The following is a 26,864-nucleotide window of genomic DNA, read 5'->3' as shown; positions in this document are numbered from 1 at the left end:
TTCCTCTTGCATAGGCCTGAATAAATGAATATATAACAGGAGAATGCTGCCTTGAAGAAAGGAAGAACCCACACAAAGTGGTGGCCTGGTGCCAAGTACTGGGCATCTGTAGGCTGCTTTCTGAAGAAGATGATGCCGATTTGTGCAGATTGACTAAATCCTGTGGAATGTGGAAGTGCCGTTTGGGTCGTGTCAATCGCCCGAGCACAAACATATCTAAGATCTACAGTGGGACCACAAGAGAAGCGTGTGTATGACCGTAAGCTTGCAGCAGGAGAAAGCCAGGGCTTAAAGTTAAACCAGCAAAGATGCAAATGCTGCTAAACCGAGATGACAGTTCTGACAAGAAAACGAACTTAGCTGCAGATGCCAGATACATCATGCCCATAAGCAACACGCTCACCTTAGCAGGGAAAAGAGGGGGCATAAACCCCACTACTCTTGGATTAGTGGCTATGGGGAAAATTGGAGTTTAACCTGATGACCCAAACCTACTGGTTCATACTCAAACCTGCCAGTGTTCATGTTCAACACAAAGGGGTTTGAGAAACTGAAGGGGTTAATTAGAGCGACCCTAAATCCTGGGACATATTAAAGCACAAAACTAAATTATTTGGCTGTTGACAATGATTTGGCTGTTGTCTTCGAGCAACATGGTCCAAACTAAAGACCCCTGGTTTATGCATCACAGATGCTAACAAAACCTGAACTTCAATACACTCAACCAGAAGCAGAGGCTTGGCCTTGGGCCACGTGTGTGAAAAGTTTAGTGCTTCATTATGGGAAATCACTCTTAGCTAAAAATGACTATAAACCACGTACGACCCCTGCGCAAAGGAGCTGGCAGTCAATGCCTTCCTCTTCAGTGAGGATGGTGGTTATTTTTTCAGTTACAAAAGCATGGATTGACAAGAAGCCTGGGAGGCATTGAAAGGCTGCAGCAAACCCTGGAGTGCATTACAGTGTGCAGGGCAGCAGAGTCCAGAGCTGGATTTCTTGTCACCCACAGTAAGTCCCCATCAGGCTGATGAAATCCCACCTGGGCAGTCTCCCACCGAAGCCATTGCAGGGGTGAGCAGAAGGTGGCAGAGCTCCGGGATACCTGCCCCTGCTCAGCAGTTAAGAAAGGGTACCCAGTGCTCTGGGGGATTGTGTTTGATGGGACTGTGAAGGGGGTTCCCAAATGCTGCAGAACAAAAAATTCCGAAGAATATATGGAGAGACACAAAACCCTAACAAATTGTTTAGCAAGATGCTCTGGATGACGCTGAGAAAGATACCGAGGGCTGATAATACATGCCAAAATAAATGTCAGCTCCAGCCCTGGAGTCCACGCTGGCTGAAAAAAAAGTTAGTTCCTGGAAAAAAAGCAGCATTCATTTGTCAATACCAACTGAAAAAAGCCTCCTACTCAGACAATCTTCAAACCTTTGGTATGAGATGAGCAATTACTCATAGCTATTCCTGCTACATTTCAATGTCTGATAAGAAGCCAAAGTGTACTAGGTGTGTTTTTCTATGGTAGTTTCAGTGAAACTGGTCACTGAAAGTCAGTGGAAAGTGGAGTTTAACTAATAAACCTGTTCTGATGAAGACTAAGACGACCCCGATCCACATCTAGCACGTTACACTGTATTTCGCTCAAGTGCAACCCAACACACCACTACCATGGAAATTCATTTTTATGGTCACAGGAGACCTGTAAATAGACAGGCAAGGCAAAATGAGTTTGTCATCATCCAGGCACATGAAGCTGCACAAGCTTTCAAGTAAATGACAGAAAAATATTTACATTGTGCCATTTCACAAAATGTTTAAAATGGAAAAAAAAAAATTATCATTTTAACGAATAGCACGATCAGAGACTCACACTTCTTCTCACAAGTAACCATGCCAAAGTTTTCAGAGATCTTTAACCACTACAGCTTTCTCTTTCCAGCATTACAAATAATAAAATAGGTCTAAGCTTCTATACAAGTGTAGCCAGGTCAGTAGAGTTCTCTTGTTCTACATCCCGTACAAAAACATTGCAGATGTTGCAAATATGGTTCAGCAGGTTATCAGAGTCTGCTGTGCTCAAAATATCCCCCCAAACGTCTGTATCGTATATGGCAAGTGTTACCCTAACACCCAGCAGTGCTTAGACACTAACTCTTGTGTGCTACATTTTCCTTTTTAAGGAGCCAAAGCACTGAATGCTTCTAGAAGTGACAATATTACTCTTCACAAGTATTTCCCCACTCATGTAGCCATTTCAATTCAGTCTGTGCACTGTAGCAGAGCAATAACATCCACCACGCGTTTTGATAGTTCTGGTATAATACCTACACTTGTATAATATGTTGTTCAAAGATCCCCGAGAGCTGTTATTTAAACCTCCAAGCGTCCATCACAGGAGGTTATTTTTTCTGTGGGTAAGTTACAAGTGTGGCAGAATCGTTTGGGAGCGAAACGTGGGTGTAACACATCCCTGTTCACCCCTGTGCTCAGACATACTCTAACCAAGAATGAAAAAGGTGTTTTTAAAATCACTGCAGCATTTACAAATTGCATGTACCTACGTACTCAATACGATACACAGCTTATGACGATACATTTTGGGCTTTCCTAAACGTATGTAAGTTGGCTGACCTCTAGGTAAGCTGCGGTGCATACTTTTCCTAATCCATCATTGCAAGTTATATGAAATGCTATGAACCAAGTATCACCCTTGTGCAATCCCAACGGATTTCAGAGGAGTAAAAGCAGAGATAACATAGCGAGATCTGTTCACACCAGCGAGACTCGAGGACGGTAATTTCTAGGGAAAACAAACTCACTGCCTTGGCACTTGGCAATGCACAGGACTGACAAGAGGGAATCTGATGAGCGAGTGGGGATCAGGTCTGTAGGTTTCACTAGGAAAGAGGAGCGTACAAAGATTTTTCCTAGGAAGAACAAAAATAAATCATTTGTGGGCTTGACTTAGCGAAAAAGCTTTGAAGGTGAAAAGAAACCAGTCTCAGCCTGTGAAGGTGAAGACAACTTAGTTCCCTGAATCTGTGTGTAATTCCACGTGTGGAAATATGTAAGCACTCACGCTGACTTCACCTGGTAAGGAAAGGTTAATTTAGCCCCAAGAAACTTTCAGGATATCAGTGAGATACAACACACAGGAGAGTCCTGTCAACAAAACCCACCTGCCCAGCCACAGCCCCCCCAGCACATGGCACATCTTGGCGAGTGCGGGTAACCCGATGTTGACTAAAGGTCCTTTTGATGTGATTTAAAGCAACGAAGTCCAAATTATGGCAAAGATGGATCTGCAACTCTTTAAAAGAATTGGTCAAAAGTATGTAAGGGAGAGAGGAAGGAAAAAATTAACTAATTGCCCTGAGGACATTAAGCCTATTACGTTGGTCACATTTAAGCCACACAGTTACAGGCTCTAGAACCAGTTTTGTACTTTTAACTACTGTCGCTTCTAAATGCAGAAAGCAAATTTGAAGCAGGGGGTTTATGCCAACTTCTATTTCACTGAGTAACCTGTCCCATCTGGCCTAAATTAGGATTTATGGAAACACCATTTCAACCACTAGATCTGTGACTCTAATAGCCCTCCTATCCTGCACTGGCTCTTAGAGGCTTTGATAGGGAAAAAAGAAAAAGAAAAAAAACCCAGAGAGACTTGTCTCATGACTATTTAAGAGTGCTAGCTCTTGGAGCCGGACGATGGATACCATCGTTTTGCTGGGGTCAGGAAAACCCCTTGTACACATCAACAGGTCAAAAGATACTGTATGAGGAGGAAGGGGACAGCTGATACGACACCAAATACATCTTTGTTGTGGCTCAGTAGAAGCAGTCACGGGGTTTGAGTGCTGGTGACCCCTGTAGCCATGCTGCCAGGAAAAAAGAGCTTCTTGTGCATCCGGGAGCTGCTGCCAGTGGAGCCACACTTGGACTTTCTCAGCACATTTTGTATGTCTGGCCAGCCCTCCCTTTGGTAACGGCAGAGAAAAAAATGTCTCAGCACTTGGGATCTCGCAGCCTGTGAGCCCACATCCAGATGGAAAGGTGGGCAGCCTGGATCTACCCCAGAGCCGGGGAGGGGCCAGCGAGCTCTGGTGCGAAGCAGGTTTATTAGGTGAGAAGTTTGGGTACGTTAATGGCAGTTTTGTTTAGGCTAAGCACCAGCTCAGTTAACTCGGCAATGGAGAACAGTTCACAGCTCGGCTTCACCTCAGCAGCAGCAAAGCAACGTCTGCTGCTGCCCAGTCTCTGGGGTAACCACCGGACAGACAGAACAAGTGCTGGTTTTAGCCAATTCCTACGAATTATCCCTACTGGTGGGCATCTAAGAGAAAATCTGAAGATTTTAGAGCTTTGGGCATGCCTCCACTCAGGCAGCTCCTCATCTCGGCATCCCACGGGGCATCGTACCCGGCTGCACCCGCGTCCTGCCCTCCTGCATCGCTGCCAGCAGCAGCTGCTGGCACCTGGGGACATCTGCTCCATGAAGAGGCATCAAGGATGAGCTCAAGGAAAGGATTTTAAACCCTGAAAAACGTGTGAAAGGCAACACAAGGCACAAAACAACCCCACAGAGTCACCAAATGCCCCAGATGGCAGAGACTGACCAAGATCCCAAGGAAACACTCCTCAAGTCAGGAGACATTTCTCATCACATCTGTTGGCAAGTCTCAAACTTCTAGCAAGAGAATAAGCAACAACTTGTTTTTTCCTACAGGAAACAAGAGAATATATGTTGCAATTTTAAAGTTTACTGCTAAATGGTTGTGCCTGGGGAAAAAGAACAAAATATAAGCAGAAGAATGTCAGTAGAGTTGTTAATTGTTGTTTATTCCAGCTTAACATGCTGGGCTGAACCAGGAGGGACACAGGCGAGTGGGTACAGAGTCACTGCTTCTGGGAATAATTAATGCATTATTTGATTTACATTGGTAATCCTTTACTATTAAATAAAATCTGTTAATAGGAGTAAAAGTATGCTCATAAATTTCCCAAATAGACTGAAAGCCACCCGTAAACATGAAACCAGGGAATAAGGAATGGATATAACTTTTTAAATTTCAGTTTTAAGCCTTTTTCAGCTTCCTCAGTTTCCTTTGCCCGATCTCTTCAGTTTGGATTACAAATAAGTGTTCAAATAATAAATACATTTATAGGAGAAAAGGGTAACTTTTAAAGAGACCAACTTCACAAAATGCCTTTTTATATATTTTTTTAACACTACCAACTTTGCATGCATGCCATAACTCAGTCCAGCAGATTTCACCTCCAGCAAGTTATACAAAAATTAATGGAGAAGGAAAGACTATAATGGGGTCTGGACAGGCCCTACAATGCGCTCAACATGCAGAGTCCAAATCTGAGCAGCAAAAGCCACATTTGTGAACGTGCAGATTAGTTTAACTTTATAAACCCTTTACCACTGGAGTAATGAAAAGCCCATGTCATTTGGGCATCTACGACAGTAAAGTTTCTCTGCCCCACTGTCCCCTCCTCAGAAGCAAAAGTCCATTAACCTCCTCACTGCCTGTATCGATGACTGAAGCACAAAGAACCCGTGAGGTGTGTGCAGGGAAACGGGGTCCTGGGAGAAGATCCTGCTCCTGGTGCTGCCTGGCTCCTCCGCGTGCCCCGGCCGCCTCTGCCCAGCACCCCCAGCCTGGCAGGGTGCCTGCTCAGCGGCCACTGCCAGCTCCTGGAGGAGCTCAAACCCAGGAGCTCAGAAGTCAGAGTCCTCTGGTTTGGCTCTTGATAATACCACCCCACTGGGAATCTGCCAGCTACCAGGTAAAGCCCATCTGGAGTCCAGCTCCAGCCTGTTTAAGCTGATGCTTCCAGATTAGGTGTAAAACACACATGATTTGCTATTATCACGTATGTGAGGGCGACAAGTTATGAGCGTGTTCATGTTCCTATTACACTCCCCGTTGTGCTGGGAGTTTCTCCGCCGTCTGACGACGCGAGCGCGATGGCCATCCTGAGTTAGCACTTCCATTCTCCCTGCCCGCCCTCGCCCTTGGGATGCATTTGAAATACCAGCCCTGTAGAATAAAATGCCAACTAATATTATTTTTGGCCTAGCAGCAGCAGAGTTGATCTCTGGAAATGCTGGCCTGAGCCTATACAACTTTGTGGTCCCACCGAAGGAGCAGAGGTCCATCTGTTCCAAATCAACATTTGGCTTATGGAATGCTGGAATTTATCAGACCAGTGCAGGGGTGAGCACTGCAGGGGAGCAATGAGCTTTCCCATCTACCCCGTCATATGGTACCGATTATCTCTCAGTACAGCATAAAACATAATAACAACCAGATTTAGGGCCAGCACACTGCAACCTGTTTCCCCTGCTGCCTCCTCCTCTTTCAGCATTCTGTCATTAATCCCACAAAGCGTTTGCTGCTTGTATTTCCTCCTGTAGGGCACCAAGGAGCCAGGAGTGACTTACTACTGTGAAATGCTTATAATATTTTTTCACATGATGGCATTGCATTTTGAATGTGGCTTCAGTGACCAAAGACTGAATGATGCACTAGACCTCCCCAGGCTCTATCTGGTTAAAAAGGAGGCTAGGCAGGCTGGAGATGTGCAAATCCTTAAGCATCCTCTACACACAGATACTATCAAATGCTTTCTTCCCAACAGCTCACTCACCATTAATGGTGGCATTTTTATCCCAATTATCTGGAGAGCAAGTAGGCTTAGAGTGGAAAACAAGGACCTGCCCTCAAGTTATAACCAAATCCAGCAGCTGTACAGGCTTGTGCCTGGGAACCATCTGACAGCAGCCACTCCCAGAGGCAGGATACACATGGCCGTGCATTTGATCCACCATCCCTACACATCTGGCAAACAAGAGCAGCAAGTCAAAAAACATCCAACATGCAGGGTTCTAGGTAAGACCCAGAAAGGTTAGAGCAGGTGGAGCCTGCCTGCAGGGTGTAACTGGGGCTACACCGGGTCAAACTGAGTTGACTCGTGTCTTGGGTGGATGTGGTGGCACTCCCAAAGCCAACTCTGTCAGGTCCTAACACCAATAATGCCTAATGCAGGAATGCAGCTCGCTCAGACCCATCCCATGAGACCTAGCAAAGCAGAAAGGCTGAAGGAGTGTTCAGAAAGCACCTACTGCAGCCAGCAGAGAAACTGCAAATGCAACACGGGGATCTTGAACCCTTGTTCTCAATCCCTGGGACCCCAGCCACACCGGGGCAGCGGAATTCCTGTCCCGTGTACGCTGAGGAGCCATAACCAGACTTGTGAGCATTCAGGAGATTATAGATGCACAAGTCTGGGCCACTGCCACCTGCAAAATCCTGGAGGTACCGATAAAAGATCACAAACCATCTGGAAAAACATGGGCTGATGAAAACTACTTTGCTTAGCTCCATGAAAGCTAAAGTGCCTGACAAATACGGTGGCTTTTTTTTTTTTTTTTTTCTGAGAAAAAGATCTACTGGATTAAGAAGATTAAAGTCACTAACATGACATAAAAGAAGGCTTCAAATTTCTTAAGGTATGGCAGAGATGTGAATCTGAGCAAAGTGGTTCAACCTAAGCAGGAACTGAACCAAACCATGAGCCCCAAAGTGAAACAAGCTGAAATAAATGAATTTTTGTGGTTTCAGATGCCTTCTCTCTGCCCCAGTTTAAATCCCCTCTCTGACTGCAGTGTTACTTCCAAAAGATTCACTTATGTACATACACACATGAATCTGGTAAGCTGTTGTAGCTTCCCTGTTCTTCAAAACACCCTCAACTTGACCATTTTCTAAGATATTCTGGCCAACTGCCCAGTCTTAACCCTGCTTCTGCTGTAGGATCATCACCCAGTTCACAACTTTCTTCTGCCTGAAGCACACGCAGCCAAAAATAGTAAATACTAGATGAGATAACAGAGCTGAGGACACGCCAATTTTTCAATGTGTACAGGAGGCGTCTTCAAACCGTTGCAGACAGATCATGGATCCACCCTGATCAGTTCTTAACCTGTATCCCTTCACAGTTGTAAAATCTAACACTTCAGTTAATATAACATAAGTTTTGACATATAGCATAACTTAAATGAGCTTATAAATCAACAAGGAAACTGAAAAAACGCACCTTGTAAAGCAAAATTACTTTGTGAGGGCTAAGACCTACACAACAAATGTCTGACTCAATAGCAAAAAAGAAAATTTGCAAATCCCAGGCAGAGTTTTGGGGCAGAAGATGTGGTCAAAGAGACAGAGGGGACCTGGAGCAGTCGTGGGCTCTGCCCCCTTACCCACGCTCAGAGCCGAGTGCCTGTGGCACCGGGAGCTGGAGCCGCAGTACAGCTGGCTGATGGTGTAAGGCAAGCGTTGGAAGAAAGAAAATCTTACATTAAATCAACTGATCTATGTGGAAAAAACAGAAATATTTTAGGGAGCACCAACGCTTCTTCAAATCTGTCAGACTTTGCAGCCTCAGCTTTCCAGGTTTCTTTAATGTGCTTTTAGCCTCCACAACCTCCTCTGCCGGCACAAGCCAGGGAGATTTTTCTACTCTTTAAGATTAAACTTTTTTATTGGTATTTAAGCTCATTATTTCTTGCCTTGTCCATCATGGGCTGTTCCCGTAACTGTCTTGCACGTAACTAAAAATTATCAAGTCCTCCTTCAGTTTTCTCCTACTTTGGTTAAGAAACCAAATTTTCTCTATTTTCCTCCTTTTGAGGGATGTTGGAATGACAATTCTGATTTGAGTCCCACCAGTTCCTTATCTCGGTATTATCTCGCAAGGGCAAGTAAAATAGCTGTAAGCGAGGAGTGCAAGAGCAGAACAAGCACGCAGCAAGCATCTCCCTCCTGCTCTCCCGGTACCCCCATGTGGGACTCCAGCATTTCCAGCGTCAGGGGTGGTATTATTTTGATAACCCTTGAACAGCTCTAATCCATGAATCTGCCTAATCCCTTGTGAAACCAGGTACCCTTTCAGCATACTTAATGCACCGTAGCAATCAGTTCTGCCATTTAATTACATGTACCTAATTATGTGTTAAGAGGTACCTATTTTGTGTATTTTGAATTTGCTTCCTGACAACTTCATTATGTGCTCTCTAGTGCCGGTATTAGGACAGACAGTGAGCCACCGCTCCCAATTAATCTTCTCAGTCGTTCATGATATTGCAAATCTCTATCATCTGTCTCTTCCCCCAACTGTGGAGTCCAAGACCATTTTTCTTCATATAGAGGTCTCTGATTATCCTCGTACTCCTGCTACCAGTCTCCTTTGTCCTTCAAGATTCAGGCTCCAATTAACGCAGAGAATAACATTATGATGTCATTTGATATATCTATTTTTCCAAATAATTCTTCTATTGTCCATTTGGGTTTTTTGTCAACTGCTGAGCACGGAACTGAATGTCCTCTGTCTTCTGCAAGGCAGTTTGGAAAACCTTCAACAGCCTTTTCTCCTTTCATTCCCACTACTCCTGGTATTAGTGCCCCCATAGCCGGCAGAGGCCGTACACGTTCGTTCTGGATGTACCCAAAGGTGCACAAGCTTCTTCTGTCCTCACCATCCTTCTAGGCCATCCCAGTCTCAGCTTTAAGCAATAAGGAATTCACCAGTTCACAGTCTGCCCAGAGGTTAGCCATGGCCGGCATTAGAAATGCGAGCACGGGTTTGAATTCTAAGTGAACAGAATTTGGCCCGTCGTTACTCGGCAGTTCTTAGGAGTGACGTTAGTGCTCTCGACCTGTGTGCCAGCTGAAAGCCGGGAAAGGTGTGACTGATGAAAGGGTATGTGGGGAAACTTGCACTCCCGGTCACGAGCACGCTGCAGTGCTATTTTCTTGCAACACAGTTTGCCACTGCTCCCTTCGAGTACTCTGTTCCATGGGAGATTGCTCTGAGTGCCTATCTTTTAATATTTTCCAGGTTTTACATATTGAATTTCCAGTTCAACAAACTCCTACATAACCAACATAAAATTAGCCACCTATGTATATTAATATTTTCTAACATTTTTTTACTATTTTCTAAATATTTGAAATGTAAAACAGATACATTTGAATGGGCCTTTATAGTGTGCAGGAATCACAGAAGTCCAATAACTGTAAGGTTTTTGATGGAATGGTTTATGTCATATCTGAAATATTAACAAAGCTGTCCCCTGTGTAATGAGCCAGACTGCAATTCTTCAATGTATTTAGAATGAGTCACATAAATCTCCTGTTCTGCACATATGTCCCTACTCAAAGAATTTCCCTAAGAATGCTAGTTGAGGATTTTCAGGAAATTACAATAGTTTGAATGAATTTAGAAATAGTCACATGCTTAGAACATATCATAATAGGTACTTCAGAAAGGAAACTGAGCAACACATTTAAAAATAGTCAGCATATTCTATTTGATTAATGCAAGGTCACAGCATTCAGCACTTCAAAAGCCAGATTGTTCACTCATGTTTCCACTGCAATTTTATGAAACAAAAGTTTTACCATTAATTCTACCAAATAACTATTTCACATAGTAAACCTGGAATTTAAGACATTTAGAAAATTCTTCAGAAACATGAATTTTTAAAATATATATAGTTCTATCCCTTTTATGAGTGGAAACAGCTTTTCAATTTCTTGACCACTGAAAAAGTAAACAAGTATTTTATCAAGAAAAGTTGGTATCTGATGGACCTGAAGTTACGTAGCATTAGACGATGATGTTTTAAATGGCTGCAAATTAATTTAATTTATTGAGACAGCTGTTCTTTGGAATCAACATGGCCCATTGAAGGGTTGGGCCATAAATCACTCATGACCACCAGTAAGTGGTTACGTGCACAAAAATTCACGTTAGAGGAAGCAACTGCAGCTCAGTACCAGCCCGAGGCTCACAACCCAGCCTGAAGTATTGCCTTCAAAGAGGAGTATCAAAGACCCATCTTGCAGTGTATCGCCCATCTCCCCCGCAGTCCCACACAACCAGCTTGCTTGCACTTGAAAACAAATACCCACGCCCTCGATGAAAGCAGAAAACATGGAACAATCCCAGGGAAGTGGTGAGATAGGATCCAAGCCAACCCAAAGCACTGGGGATCTCATTTTGTTGCACTTTCAAGGAGCTTTGTGCTGACCTGAGGGTCCTGACCTGCTTCATTCCTGGTATATCTTCTAAGTCAACTGATTTAATATCATGATAACGAGGACGGAGACACAGATCTTCTCCAGACCAACTCAGCAAGTCAAGGAGGAGGCTTAAGTATTAGGACGTGCCTACCCATACGCCTGCGTGGCCGAGTCCCACCCATGGCACACGCGCTCTGTTGCACCCAACGCCCCATGACTGGGTGCCATAACATACAGCCTGGAGCCGAGTGACGTTCCCCTCGCCTGCCTGCCCCCCAGATGTGCCCAGAGGTGCTGCCAGCCCCAGCCAACAGCCACACCTCTTCAGCTCAGTGTGACAGTCCTGCCCTTTTCCAGAGAGCTCAGGGTTCGCTCCCCGTGCCAGCCCAAAGGCAGCCCTCACCTTAACCTTCAGGGGAGCCTGGCACGGGCAAGGGCTGCACTATATCCCCGAGGGAAAACAACAACGGTCCTGGAAGATTTCAAAACGCTGCAATTCATCAATGACATTATTTTATAAAACTATTCCTCCCCATCCATGAGCTCTGTGCTAGAGGATCTTTGCTACCCATTTGCTTGAACCCCGGGAGGACTTTCAGTGTAGTGTTGAGGTTCTCGTAAGCGAAAAGGCTCAGACCTCTTACCTTCAATAATACACTGATCAGGGACAGGAATTTTCCTCCCCATCTCGGTGACATATGCTTTCACTTTACCCAGGTTTTCCTTCAAGTGCAAGTAGAGCTTGTCCTGGTATTCCACGGGGCTCATCACTGCCTCTGTGCTTCCTTCGAGGGCCTTTTCTTTAGCAGTTTCTGACAAATTTGCAGATTCTGGGTAATCGATACTTTGGTGTGAAACCAAAGGATTTCCCAGTTGTATTGTTTCATGATCAACACTAAAAGGCAATTTGTCACTTTCTTGGCTAACGTAGATCTCGGTGAAGGAGATGCCAGCAGTTATCTCCCCGTTCTCCTCGTCCTGTCCACTCTCCGAGTGTACCCCCTTCACGCGGACTGCATGCAAAGCGAGGCTTTTGGATCTGGAAGGTGATTAAGGAAAGGAAAAATGTTTTGGAATAGAGACAAGACAGAAAAAAAATCACCTGAACACGTGGTCTTCTGAGTTACCTCCGTGCAGCTGGTTCAGAGAGCCGAGCGTGGGGCTCGCTTAGCCTGAGGCAAGTATCTTTTGGTAAATATGCATTTCATAAGCAAAATCCAAGCCACAACTTTCATAAGCAAATGAAACTAAATAATATCCTTATATCACAACATCTGCATGCCATGGAGGGAGCTAGTCAACCTATCTGCAAGAAACTTATAACCCCAGGACTGGAGTACAGGCTTTATTGATCACATCATAAAAATGCCATCCAGCAGCCATTTCACTGAGCCAAGGTTCAGCCTCCAGTTCTTCACTGCCCTGTACCTATACACCGAGGATGAAGTTAAGCCTCCGTAAGAGGAAGAAGGATAGAACTGTAGTCACTGAAAGGGCAAATTCTGGAAGAGAAAACCTCTGCCGTGAAGCTGCAGTGCATGGGCAGCCTGAGGACACCGTGGGTGCACGATGCTGTCTGAGCCTTCATCTCACCCAGGGTCCCAGGAGAGTTGCCCTTATCTCACACGGCACACAGGCAAAATTCAGTTCAAACACATGATATGTATTGTCAGCAACAATACTCGAGAACGGTCTCTGTATCCTCCATTCTAGTAATATCTGTATGCAAATATTTTCCTCTCCCTTGTGCTGTTTTAGGGCACAGAAGAGATTAAATAAATAATTGAGATTTTATCCAGCCTTTGAACTCATGAATATGAGACCTGGTTAAAATTAGACTTACAATGCCCATAGGCATCATGCAAATGGATCAAATTCTCACTGTTTGGATAAAGTTTTATTACAAAAATGATATTTATGAAAACCACTCACACTTCTTACAGAGCCATACCTGTTAAATCTCATATCCTTCCTTTCTTCTTTAGAAACCTGGCCTAAACTGTATCTCCGCACTGAGCCAGGAGTACTGTTGTCAACATTTATTTTCTCTTCAAAAGCCTGTATTTTAACTTGAAGCTTTTCATCTTCTTCATTTCCACTCATAACAGATTTTAAATCATCCAGTGGTACAGGAGATTCTGTTTCAGTATCATTTTCCATTCTAAGGAAGTAGAAAGCAGAGAATTAACTCTGGCATGCTGTGTTCATAGTGATGCTGATGCTGCATTCCTGCCTGTGACCTGTATTAAGTATCTGGTAAAATAATTATGTTTCAGCAGAGATTCTCTCAGAGGTTGATTAATCATTTTCAGAAACATCTTCTGGATCGATGTCTCTGTCAGATGGACCAGAAACACTGAATATTTCTGACAACACTGGATTAGAAACTGCATGTGCTATATCTTGCATAAGCAAAACCCAACTCTTCCCCTGATAATCCCATACCAAAATTTTTCAGCTGAATTTAAACTATTCTCAAGCTTGCTAAACGGTGACTTATTACGTTATTTTCATAACCCAAAAGTCAAGCTAATTGCAGAGTTTATAGAAGTCTGTGGTTTTAAAGGTTTGACGAAAGTACATGCAGTTCCTAACAAATTAATTGTACTCTGAGTAAGAAAAGTATCTTTTAGAACTCAGCACATGGACAAGAATAGGCTCAGGAAAAGTTCTAAGCAATGTGACTGAAGTTCAGTAAAAGAGAAAGAGAAAATTAAGAGTTAAAACGAATTTGTCGGACTGCAGGGGAAGCTGGTTTATTTTAAATTTGATTGTTATGTCAGTCTTAGGCTATGTGACCTCTTAATGCAAAATACAAAGATAACTTTAAAATAAATTGAAGGGAAGCTGTTAATCTTAAAGGACAAAAAGAAGTTTGCTGGCAAATATACTGCTGGCAAACATTTGCTTTCTAGTGATGAAAATATCCTCTGACCAGTGAAAAAAACCTTTGCTGGAGGCCCAGCAGTGCTGGGGCAGGAGCGGCAATCGCCACCAGCTGAAGGCCCAGGAAAAGGCCAGGCACACAGATGTCTCGCCCTGCTCCAAGCGCAGCCATTTCCATGCCCAAATGCAGGTTTCCTAGATTAAGGTTTTCAGGCTGGATTCCCCAAAACAGGGCTTCTGAACACGGAGCTCACCAGGTTGCTGTGCAGCTCGCAGCGAGACTCAGCTCTCCCGAATATTGGGCCATTTGCCAGAAATCTAAACCTTGGGTGTCTGGTCTCTCCCTCGAAGATGTTGCTTGGCCTTTGTGCAGCAGCAGCAGGACTGAACTTCCCAGGGGACCAGCAGCACACCGTGCCAAAAGCACTGTTGCCCCTTGCCCCCCCCTTCAGGGAGGTGCCTTCTCCTGGGGATTTATATGTTCCCATCTCACTCCTGCAACTATGGAGTAACTGGGCCAAAAAATCATGAAGGCAGTACAAGGACAATCAGAAATCTCCTAGAGAATCGAGGGGTATTTGAAAGGATTTGCTTTATAAACTCTACCCACAGCTCCAAAACAAGCTCATTTTGTTTCTGACCATAACTTTATTTTATTTTTTTTTCCCTGACGAGCAAACATCTGAATAGCTAAATCTGTAAAATAGGGATATGGAAAGCCACAAATGAGAGTTTTAACACAGGACTATCAAAGCAGCAGTCTCAACAAGTCATGCTCACAGTCGGAAAGCCTATTAAAAACTCTCAAATACTGCAAATTACCAATTGTGGAAACAAAAAAAGCATGTTTAAAAAAACCCAAGCACTAATACTGCATCACAAAATCCACTTTTTCATTTGTTTTGATAAAGGCAGTTCAGGATACTTCTCAGGGGAGTTGGCAAGTTTTGTCTTGTTTTGTTTTTAATTTAGGCAAGATCTCATAAGATATTAACACTGCAGACCACTTTGAAAAAAAATATTCTTCTGTAATAAAGAACCTTGGTATGACCTTTACTAACAAATCTTTCTGGAGATGTGGGACAAGATTTAATTTATTAGAAAGCTGTCACTCCAACATAACCCTCAACACTGCTCCCATTGTGGGAACTAAGCACTAAGAAAAATGTCCGTTACATACGTAAATACATGTAAAGCCCTCTGGCTACAGAGTGGGGATTGATGGACTGATGGGCTTTATGAATGACAGACCCAAAGCAACAAGCCTTGCTGATGTTTGGAAATAAAAGTGGCCTTTTATAACATCACCTTTTTGTCCAGCATTTTCCTGTTGAGCTCTGATGGCTTTGTGAAGGAAACACAAGAAAATGCTTCTGCTGAAGAAACACATGAATGAACCCTATTCGCCGTACGTAAAGCAGCAGTAAGTGCATACGGGGCTCATCGCTGCCTGGTGCTCCTCAAGTTTTGACCCCCTTGGGGTCCCCAGGGGATCACTTGCTCTCGCTTGTACCCGCTTTGCGCTCGCATCAATTCCCGGGAAGCCAAAAGCACATACCCCAAGCAAAACGTTCAATGAAGCCTCCACCCTACGCCCAACGGGACGCCTGGCAGGCCTTCCTGCTGGCCTCCCCTTCCAGCAACAGTAAAATAAACTATTGTTTGAAATCTTGGCAAGAGGCATTCGGTACATTGCTGAGGTTGCTGGAGCAGGATCAGCTTACACCAAAGCTCAGGCTGTTTTCAAGAGAAAAAGGATGCACAAACCTATCGAGAAATCATAAGGATCTGGCTTGCAAAGCCAGTATTAGGCTACTCATGGTTTCGCTGTTTTAAATCCTCTGTAGAAAGAGGCTTAAATATACAGGTCAGCAAGTCAAGAGTGATACATTCATTTCAAGGGCGTTTCTCCAGACCACCAGCACCATTATCACTATCACCAGCCAGGTGCTTAAAATGGGAAAAGGAGCATACACAAATAGAAATTGCTAAAAATACCCCCGAGGCGGGATTGCTTCCAGGGCTTCAACTCTGTGCGGACGGAGGCAACGCGACCGGATTGAGTGCAGGTCCTCGTGGCTCATCAGCATACAGACATAACCACCTCCTCGGATACCACGGGCATGCAGGTTTGAGGAAGGGAAGGGGTGGATAGCAATGGTGATCTCAAACCTTCTGCCTCACGGTTGGGAAGCCCAGCAAGAGCTTCCAAACGTTCTAAGGAATGGTGGTGGAAACATCACCAGCTAGGTGCTGTTCAAGGCTGAGGCCCACAAGGAGCTGGAGGCTGCATCCTCCGGCCCTTCAGACACAGGTCCTGCATTCACAGGTGCTAAAGGGGGAGGCCAGAACATTCTAGTAGTTGATTTTAACAGGGTGCAGGCAGTGGCACGTGCTGCCTGCGGGGCAGCTGCTCCCAGGGCCAGGCGGGATGCAGAGTGGTAAGGGGAGTGGATGCTTCTTGGCACCCACACTGCATTAAATCACACCACAGTCCCTTACCAACACGTCTTAGATGCTCTTACAGCCCTCTTCACTCCAAATGTTGATTTAAAGAAGGACAAATACAGTAGAAAATGAAAGGCAAACGAATGGTGAAGGAGTGATGCCATGTGCTAGACCTATTCTCTCCTTTAAAGGAGGAAAGATAATTTCACCCAGCCACTACACTAAAATGAGTGGTACTGGTATAGCCTGCTATGCTCAGTTCTTACCCAGAATGAGGGCTTGGAAGCATCGTTAAATTTATTTCTTCCCTTCCCTTCAATTGACTGTGCTATACTTCTAGGTTGGATCAGTCCATTGAAACTCTGTATGCGTTCTTAAAAAAGCACCTCTGAGACCGAATAGCTTGCAATTTTGTGACAGTAACGGGCAACAGAGCATCGCATGGTTTTAATTATACTCTCCACTAGCTGCATGTAAAATTCCCTGTGTCAAACAACTCCAAGCCAGCCATCGCTCTAAAGAAATCCATTTCTTCTTATGTAAACACACGATTCTGGAAGGAATGGTTATAATCCAGCCACACATTTTAAAATCTTGTTTCCCTTTCACAGCACAAAGGCTCTGGATTGCTGCTCTTTAAAAAACGCTGCAGTTCAGTAAGAGCAGCAGCTCTGGAGCGAGGAGGGCATTTCCACGTCGATGTCTGGGCCAGTCCCACTCACGCTACTACAAGTCAGAATAAACACTGCTTAAATCAGCGGAAAACTCTCACTTTAGGCTTAATTGCTGCGCCACACTTGTCCAATTTAGCTGATACTTTGCTTGATGCCAGCCTGAGCTATAAAACCAAATACCTAAAAAGCGTAATACTGAAAAATCAGTGTTTCGGTGTGATCTCTTATAGCCACGTTGAGATAACAAAATGATGGCAGCTGCAAGCAACTGCTGTCACAGAGGATTTGGGGTGGCGGAGATAAAATAAAAAAGTTTTTAAAAAAGTAAATCAAGCAGCAGATGGAGAATAAGAAATCATTTCAGTAAGGTTTGTTTGAAAGGGTCCAGGCCCTGTGGCTGGCCCGAGACAGCTGCGTGCGGGGCAGAGCCCACTGCAGCAGACGTGTCCCAGGAGACTGTTCCTTACCCAGAGGAGCATCAGGAACAGGCTTTTGCATCCCATTGCTTCTGGCTACTCTCACACCCACCTCGTGGCAAGCACGGCTGCATCCCAGGGGCTGTCCTGTCTTATGAAAGCAGCAATTTATCCAGAGGAATGTTAAAATCTACTAAGAACCAAATAAACAGTGTGGAGGAATGTCTATTTTAAGTTCCTTCCATTGCAGACATAAGGCCAAACTCTGCCCATCCTTAAAGCAGACTAAACCCTGAGCAGCTCCTCTGCAGCCCTGGGGTAAGGTGGGTGTATTTTTATGGCCTGCCCCCACATATTGCCCACCAGAGCCTGGCCCCATGGCAACTTCCACACTCCAAAGACAGCAGTTACATATTCAGTCACTTATACACACAGCTGCATTCAAACTTGTCACTTGGAAGCAAATACAACTTAAACAAGCGAGTAACCACGAGTAACTTCCCCTTTCACGCTCAGTATAATCAGTAGTTTTCTTTCTGAAGGAAAATAAGGAGGTTTTCTGAAAAATCAACCAAAAAATATTATCATTTCCTCCCTTCTCCTCCCCCAGACTCTCCACCCAAGCACTATTTTGCATCTGTAACCACACACAGATGAAGAAGCTTCTACTCCCCAGCAAAGCAAGTCCTTCACAAAGGGGAATTTTAAAGAGGCATGGGAAAACATAGCAACACCATTTTAGTAAAATCCTTTTCTTGTTTTTTACTTCTATCAGCTCTAGAGATCAATGTTAAGCACAGAAGATAATAAGGACTAGGAATATCACAACATTTTAACAAATAAAAGAATTTTTCCACCATGAATCAAGGGATCACGATGGGCCATGTGAATAATTATTATGCTTTGTTACTGAAGCCTCAATTCCTGTTCTGCTTCTCTGCATTTCCCCCAGTACGTGACATCCTTCTGATCCCCTTCCCTAAGTGACATCTGGCACACTCTTCTTCACAGTTGAGCTTGACTAGTTTGGAAAGCGTGTCTGTCATTTCATTCTTGCTTTGCTACCTCCACAGGCTTTTTCATTATCTTCAGTGGAACTTTTCATAAAATGACTGCTGAGGGCTCGATTTCAGCTGAGGTTCTGCCACCAGGTGAAGTTTGGACATTTCTTACAGCCTTGGTGTAAAATGAGAGACTATATCAGGGTTCCTCTCCTTTTTCATTTTTAACTCTCTCCAGGATATCAATTAATTGTTTCTCGAATGACCTCAATGTTTTGGCTCCAACTCTACAAGCCTGTCTCCAAGGCTATCCTTCATAGTTATGAGTTTTCTGACATCTGTGTTAAATTTTTTCAAAGAATTACTATTCCTTTGTGCCCTCTTGACCTATTTCAGTATACACAATGATAATTATAAGTCTCTCCCTAATTAAAAGTGACTACCACCATATATTTAAATAACACATATTCTTACTGTGACAAATGCAGCAACGCTCCCAATGCTTTAACCTTAGATTACACATTTAAAAGAAGCCGAGTGAGCAGAACATCTTTTTGTACAAGCTTGAGAAACTTTTTTCAGACTTTTTCTAGCAAACCTTTATCAGGGAGCTACGCCAGTCATTGTTCTCATCAGCTTCAGTGGTTATCTTCTAGGATAAACTCAGTGATAGTTGTGTAGCCTGATTTCACCAATTTATTTTTAACTGAAGCTTTTTAGATTGCCTTAGTCTACTTATCCGAGACATGGCTTTCTTCCTGTTCTTTAAGTGCCAAGAGTTGAACAGCTTCTTTATTCTTCAGTGCCAAATGATGCAATTTCTCTTATATGATGGTCAGAGGTCATTCTGCCCAGTAGCACGAAGCTGATGTCTGCTGTGTACCCACAGCTCTTACTGCCACCCTTTAATTACAGATTTCTGCTTTATGTATATTTGAAATGCATACCTCAAGTTACTTCTACAAGTAGGGATGTTGTCCATCAGGTGTCTGTAAACTATTTTTATGTTTACCTGACCCTATAAATAACACAGTCCAACAGCTGTGTGAGTATATACTGGAACTACACAAGAGGGATTTCAAGATCAGCATGAAAATGGCAACGTAGCAACTTAAAAGAACTGCAGTGCATCCATCTTTCAGCTGCTCGTTCATTCATTGCAATTTGAATATATTTAATATAAATTTATACTGCCGCACACAGCCATGGAGGTGGCTGTGGTTTTACCACACAGAAACTAGCTTTACCTAGCTCCTGACGTGTTGTCGTTCTCTAGCTGTCGGACGAGAAGCTTGGCGATGGCAGTGAAGCTGTTGCTCATGCGGTAGATGTCTCTGCTCTGGGTGCCCAAGATACTCGAGAAGGTGTCGGTGAGACTCTTAATTTCCAGCAAAAGAATATGATGAAATGAGTGCTCCATGTTGGCCAGCTGGTTCACTAAATACATCAGGCATATTCTGGCTTGCTCCTAGACAACACAAGGAAATAAGAACAATTTTAAACAAATGAATTCATTGTTTCCTTGTGCAAAGGAGGTTTGTGTGCAGGCTGCTGACTAAAACACTGTCATCGGGGAGTAGTGGCTAGCCACGATAACTAACAAAAAGGCAACTGTGTCAAACACAGAGTTTATTTTTTGTGTCCTACTGACGTTACATTTAGTCCTCTTGGTATTACCTAACCCACCAAGTTCAGTACACCTTGTCTCCTCCTCAAACCTAGAAGAGCCTCTCTGAAGGGCCCTGCACTGCTCGAGGGTGGCGGGTCAGCCCGGCTCAGTGATCAGAGCAGCGGCAGCAGAGCTCACTCCCCTTTCATCTTAGATGAGCCTGGCCAAGCGACTTTACCTCCCTATACTCAGTTTCTGTGCCCTTCTTTCTGCTTTATCCTGTGCCGTTTGAGAGGCAAACTCTCTCATAAGGGACCAAGTGCTCACACACGCTGCTCCAGCCCTCAGGGACCTTCCCTCTCCCCCAGGGTTGAGCTCACCAAGGCATTAGCACACAGACACGTTCTAACCTGTGGGCAGAGCTCAGCTCAAACACCCTGCGGCTCGGGTCTGCGCTGGTTTGTGGCACTGCATGGCCCACGCCTGACTGTGGCTTTGTGCCTTCAGTACAGCCTTGTCGTACTAACAGGCTAACGCCCAGATTTTTGCTTTGTCCCTGCTACTCTCCACAACCACAAGCAATCAAGGGTCACCAGGCAATTGCAGTGAATGCTGCGTATGCCGTTAGCTGCTACAAACACTCCGCCAGGTCCGTAAAACATTTCCCAATCACAACCTCCCTTCCTGGACCTGCTGGGTGTTGCTATATTTGGTGGTGTCACCTAAGAGCCTGTCGTCACCGGAGCTCCCCAGAGCGAGCCGGACTCCCCCGGCGCAGCGCCGGCAGAGGAGCCGGGGCAGCGGCAGAAGCAGGGGAACTATCAGCATCTCTTCTTGCTAATGGCGAGAGGTTAAAGGACCTCGTAAATCACAAGGGTTCTCTCCTTTCATAGCAGTTCATTTAGGAGCAACACTCAGATTAGACCCGTGACTAACACCGCAACAAAGAGAAGTTTAAAATGAGATTTCGCTTTGAGATCCCCTCGCGCGCGATTAAGGTGCTGTCCGGCAGCTGTATCCATCACTGCCAAGGCACTGAAGTCTGATATGCCCTCTGTAGCCAAAGTTTCTCTAGCCAATTTTTCAGGGGGATGTGAGCTCGCCAATTTATCAGCGAGATCACTTCCCCCACAGATTGGGATTAAAGGGGCTGTTTCAGATCATAATATTAAACATGCAAACATTTTCTAGCAAAGGTACTTTATCATCTCTGCTTGGCAAGGGCACACAATTCCAGTTCCAACTATTTATGTATTTACATGTGCAAATTCTCAGAAAACCCCCAGAGGTGAAGAAATGCATTAGGATTCCTCTGTTTTAATTGTCTTAAGTGTATCAGGTTCCACAGTCCTAAAAGTATCTAAGTGGGAAAAGCAGCAGAGAAAGCAGCAATTAACTCAGGAGCTCATCCCAGATCCCCCACTGGGGTAACTGGGTAAGGCTCCACTCAGGGAAATCTACATGGGACTCAGCAGATTGTTACAGAAATTGGGAGATACTTTGCTTTTAGAGCCTGTGCTGAAACGTAAGCAAAGGCAAAATAAAAAATTCTCTTCTTCCCAAGGGTTAGCAGAGAAGGAGGGAAGTCGTGTGCCATACACATACTCCAGACACTGCAGGGCAGTAACATTATTACCTCTTCTCTTCTGGGACCTCATAACAGGAGAGTATAAATTGCTGAAAGTTTGATTCCAAATACAGCTGGGCTATAAAAATACATGGGGGACTTTGGTAGAACATGGCCTGAGCATCACAAGCAAGACATTTTTTGAAGAAAAAGTCAACTTATTTCAAACAAAGGAGGATCTGCTACACCATGCCATGACAGAGATAAATGAGAAAAGCGTATCAGACAAATTGCTTCCCTTCAGCCATATGGGCAAAAACTACAGCTATGTCCTCGAATGGGCTGGGATGGTGTGACAGAATGAGCTTTTTTCTCAATGGCTTGAAAGAAGTTGACTTTTTGGTACATATTCACTAGTTTATTTGGAAGACGATCCTCCCTCCAAGAGATAAACACAGGCTCAATTAACATATAAAACACATTTTTGTTTCCTAAACAAACTGTGCAGCAGACGTAACTGGAAGAGAAGTTTTGACCATTTTCATGTCACTTTGATCCAGCTGGAGTGTCTCCAGCCATGCTGAAGTGCTGCTACTCGCCTGGAGTGAGGCAAAAGAACAATAAACTCTACTGAGTAATATAATATGTAACTGTTATACAAAACAAAATTACAGCAAAATAGCTCAGCATGAAAGCAGTCATTATCCCTGCCACAGTTTTTATCCAAAATTTTTCAGAAAGTCTCTTTGGATGTACATAATCCACTGGTTTTTTTAAACAATGCTTATTTTATGTATTTGTGTAGTTTTTCATAAGCATCCCTTGCATTTTATGGCATTACATCTGCCAGTAGGTGAAGATCTAAAATACAAGCAATGAGGTGTGGAAAAATACTTTGCTTTACCTTAAAATCAGGTTCAGGAGACTACAAAAAGAGATCACAAGGTTTTCAGAAGCAACTCTGATTTCCAGTGGCTTCAAAACATACAGTTATTGGAAAAAAAAGAAATCATGAAAACGTTCAGTTGACCTATGCCCCAAAGATGGTGTTTTGCTTTGCACAAGTTTATGGTTAAGGGGCAAGTTCTGATTTCAGCTTCACCCAAGAGACCATCACTGACATCAACAGAAGCAGCATGCGTAAACAAGGAGGCAACCTTTAAAATAAAGGGATCTCTCTTCAGCCAAAGCTCTCATCTCTCCAGGGGTCTGTCTGAACTGCCAAGGTGGAGGAAGCAGTTCAGTGAAAGCACAAGAGGTTGCTTCTAGAAGGCAGCAGAAAGGATGTGCTGCTCATATCTGCAGTCTATACCATAAAGGCCAAGCCTCAATCCTTGCCACCTCTTTCCCCCAAGTAAAACTTCCCAGTGAAATAAAATATCAAGAAATAAAATTCCAACACTACCGTTGTCGTTTCATTTCCCACGTGTTTTGCTTGGCTGGGAAGGGGATGCCAGTGTTGATTCGCATCTGTAAGAAAGGACTAGCAGCGTATCTGTAACATGGCTCTGTTACAGGAAAAGGAAGAGGGGGAGAAGTGACACCAGAGGTTTTCAGGAAGGCATTGCCATGGTGGGCTGCGAGACGAGACCATCAGCAGTGCGTGTGTCCGCAGAGACCATTCTGCTGCTTGCACGTTTCTACTTGGACCCAACCTAAATAAATGAACTGGCTGCAGTAATGTTTGTAACTTAGCAGTTACGCTTAGAGATCAGAGTACTCTTTTAATTCTTTCTTGTGGGTGTGCTCATTGTTATATACTGAGCCTTTAAGATCTGTCCAGCTTTTATGATGCCAGATGTGTTTCTGCTTATTTTATCGCAGGCTGATTGTCTGCATTGCAGTGAGTCATGCCCCATACATCAGAGAAACTCATGGCTCTTTCTTCCTTTCAAGAAGCCTGATCTGCACAGGAGCATGAAGAGACACGACCCGTCTCTTGGCTCAGAATAGGGTGGGGGCAAAATCTGCACAAGGAATCGGCAGAGGAAAGCAAATAAAACCATTATGAGGGAAAAGGAAGACTATGAGAGATCTGCTGTGTTACTAAACACACAAGAGGCACAGGTTCCCTTTGGTCACCACGTCTGGATGCAACCCCAGGCAATTGTGGGTCAATGAATGTCCCGCCAAAGTAGCTCCTCATACCCCCACAAAACTGTGGGCCACAAAACACTCAAGTTCCCTGAAAGAACATTAAAAAATCCTTCAGGTAAAGAGGCAAAACTCACAAGAAGAAGGTGAGAAAAAGACCAGTTATGTCTGTGAAGGAAGAGGGAAGTTGCTATATGAAAATGCCCAGGTGATGAGGGGCAGCAGACTGCATCCCACATCACAAAAGAGGGAAAAGCCCCATGAAACAGAAGTGTTCAACTAGAGAAGATGGGAAACTACCCCCAGATCTGCCTAAGCCCCCCCAGCAACTCTAGCGTAAGTTTTGCCCCCAAAATGGTGACTAGCCTTAGCTCCAGCACGCAACACCCAGCCACCACCCACACGTGTTAAGGCTCTTTCTGCACTGTTTATACCAGAGGGAAGAACCAAAGCGGCAGCGTGGCACTGCCAGAAGCACATCCAGATCCTTCAGATCCAGTGGGGGGGTCCCACAGGGTGCGTAACCTGGGGCCGGGTGGCAGCGCTGTGCAAGCCTGGCACTGACGTCAGGAACCTCACGGACCAATAAAGCTCAAAGGTGACTGCCGAAACAAAATCAGGTCACCGGAGTGCTGGTAACCACTTAGATATTTCAATCAGGGCAGATCTTCCATAATCCAGAAGCATTCATGCTTTCTATCTTTTCAGAAAGCAAAACAAGGGGAGGAGCCACTCATCTCACGTTAGAACGTTCACCTCTGCCAGCCCTTGCGTGTTGTTTTTATCAATGTTTTTGAGTATCTAGTGCAAGGTCTCCGGGCTGTCACTAGAAGAGAGCCCAGAACAAGCAGATGACAAGCGTGCCATCTCCGCAAACACGCAGCACTTGTGGCGGCAGAGCGGGCTGGAATGCACTCTGCTGCCAAGTCAGCAGCTTGCAGCATCTTCGAAAAATAAGACATATGACAGAGGACGTAACGCCAGTTTGACACTTCTAAACGAGAGATTGAAGATTAATTATTCAACGCAGGCTTGCTCAGGCTGCACGTGCAATGCTTGGTAGCTACGTGTATCTGCACAAACCAACTGATTAACAAACACAAGAATAAAACATTCTGCAAATTGTTTCTTTGTAAACTGTCTGTAGTCTATAATTTCCAACAATATATGAAATACAACATGTCCAGTTGGTCCCTCGCTTATTCTTGGTATTGGTATAAAACAATAACAACAAAAAGGCAAAATAAATTCAGTCCCTTTTAAGCAGCAGAACACAGCAGAAAGGGGCCTCAGAGACACTCCCATGGGAAGAGCTGGTTCAGCACGCTAAAACACAGAATCTGAAATAAATCCTTGAATTCTGAGCCCAGCTGTGCTCATCTGAGGGTTAGCTAGTTATAACCTGTAACGCTTCTAGGAGATGTTGACTCTTAAGTAGTAAAAGCAGAACTAAATGTCATCGGCTGCAGTTCCTATAAAGGTAAACTTTGCTGAGGTGATGTAAGTAAACAAGGAGAGAACAACAACCTTCATTTGGCTCACAGTCTTCCTCCCTTTGACTCCGCTGGAGGCCAGTTTGGAGTGAGGATGACCAAAAAGTCTGATGCAGGAAGGCAAAACCTACAGTGAAATCTCTAGCCTTTATGCAAACTCCAGTTGACAGGATCACTGAAAGGACACAGAAACTGTGGGATTCAGCTCTTTGCTGAAATAAATTCTCCAGGTTACTGTACGGCATCAGTGCCACACTTCAGCAAATGGTTAGATTTATTACATACCGTTCATTTGCTGCTATATAATCGAGTTTTGTCCCAGCCATAAAAATCTGAATTATTTAGCAGAAACTCTTTAAGTTCAGCAGAACATTATTTTTGCCTTTACAGAATGGTGATGTGAGGTGGAAGGAAAATATCTACTAACAGTGGTGAAAGACACATTAACTCATACCTGGGAATGAAAATAAAATCTCATTAGAAATCATGACGTGTCATAAGTCTAACCAGTTGGGTGGCCTCAGGACACGCAAGGCCTTGAGCAATCAGGTAGTTTACAAGCTTGTGGTGGTAATCTCCTCCAGGGTGTATTTTTAGGAGCGGGGGAGAGCAGCAGGGTAAGATGGGTCTCACTGGGGTCTAGGGCATCTCCCGGGCCCAGTGGGACAGGGCTAACAGGGGACCTACATGAGCAGCATCCCTGCTGCTGGGCTCTTGGGCTGCCCATCAGAGCTGGGATTCTGGGGAGGGCAGAGGGCTCTGGGAGCTGCCTGATGGTTTTGGTATACACAGGGTGTTTGAGTCTGGTCACGGCACCTGGATTAGGTGGACATCGCTCCCGCATCCAGACCGCACAGTTCTGACTAAAGCAAAAAACTTCAATGCAAAGTCATTATGCTGCCATGAAACTCCCATAATTTTTTAGGAGTTTGTCACTGTAAATCCTTTTTAGGCATAATGTTCCCATTGGGTCAGATCCCGAACCAAGATGTGGTGAGGATTAAGCCCAGCATCACCACTGAGTGTTTTCATTATAAAGACATTTGTCTGAAGTATCCAATTAACTATGGCTACAAAGCCAAAAAAATCTGGATTACACTATACGAGAAAGTTCATATTTCACTGCATGATTACAACATTCCTGAAGGTTAAATGCAACTAAAATATGATATCATACAAAGGGTGTGCAAAGTATGTTTTCCTTTCTCTCTGCCTTTCATTTCACATATAGGTACACGGCAACCTAACTTAGCTAAGGCCCCGGGATCATGACAGTTATGTGCTTTTACCCAATAGGAGTTTTAACCATTCCATAAAAAGACAATTTGTATAAACAGAGCGTATATGTGCACAGACCAGATACACAGTAAATAGTGATTTTATATTTATCTTTACAGTTATGAGAATTTAAATATTTCTTTCTCACACTCAATCTCTTCTAGAAAGTTTCCTTCTTTCCCACTAACCTGAACCCCATTTCTGCAGAGACCCTTTACTACGTGACTGCTCCGTGGTTAGAAGATCTAAGGGCAGTCTTAGTCACCAAAATACCACATAGGATTTTTGTGGTACTTGCT

General features: G+C 44.2%; 1 protein-coding gene across 4 annotated transcripts in view; it reads right to left on the bottom strand.

Annotated features, from left to right (window-relative positions):
- Positions 1-26,864, bottom strand: part of VEPH1 (ventricular zone expressed PH domain containing 1) — an 87,556-nt gene that overhangs the window by 29,493 nt on the left and 31,199 nt on the right. For all 4 annotated transcript variants that reach the window (XM_074912064.1, XM_074912065.1, XM_074912063.1 and 1 more), the window contains 3 exons: positions 19,772-19,992; positions 13,051-13,260; positions 11,744-12,138 (listed from right to left, as the gene is read on the bottom strand). In XM_074912064.1, coding sequence (XP_074768165.1) covers positions 11,744-12,138; positions 13,051-13,260; positions 19,772-19,992 — 826 coding nt within the window. The remainder of the gene's footprint in view (positions 1-11,743; positions 12,139-13,050; positions 13,261-19,771; positions 19,993-26,864) is intronic.

Source organism: Athene noctua, chromosome 8 (genome assembly GCF_965140245.1).
Source record: "Athene noctua chromosome 8, bAthNoc1.hap1.1, whole genome shotgun sequence".
NCBI lineage: Eukaryota > Metazoa > Chordata > Aves > Strigiformes > Strigidae > Athene > Athene noctua.
This window is presented reverse-complemented; position numbering and strand designations above follow the sequence as displayed.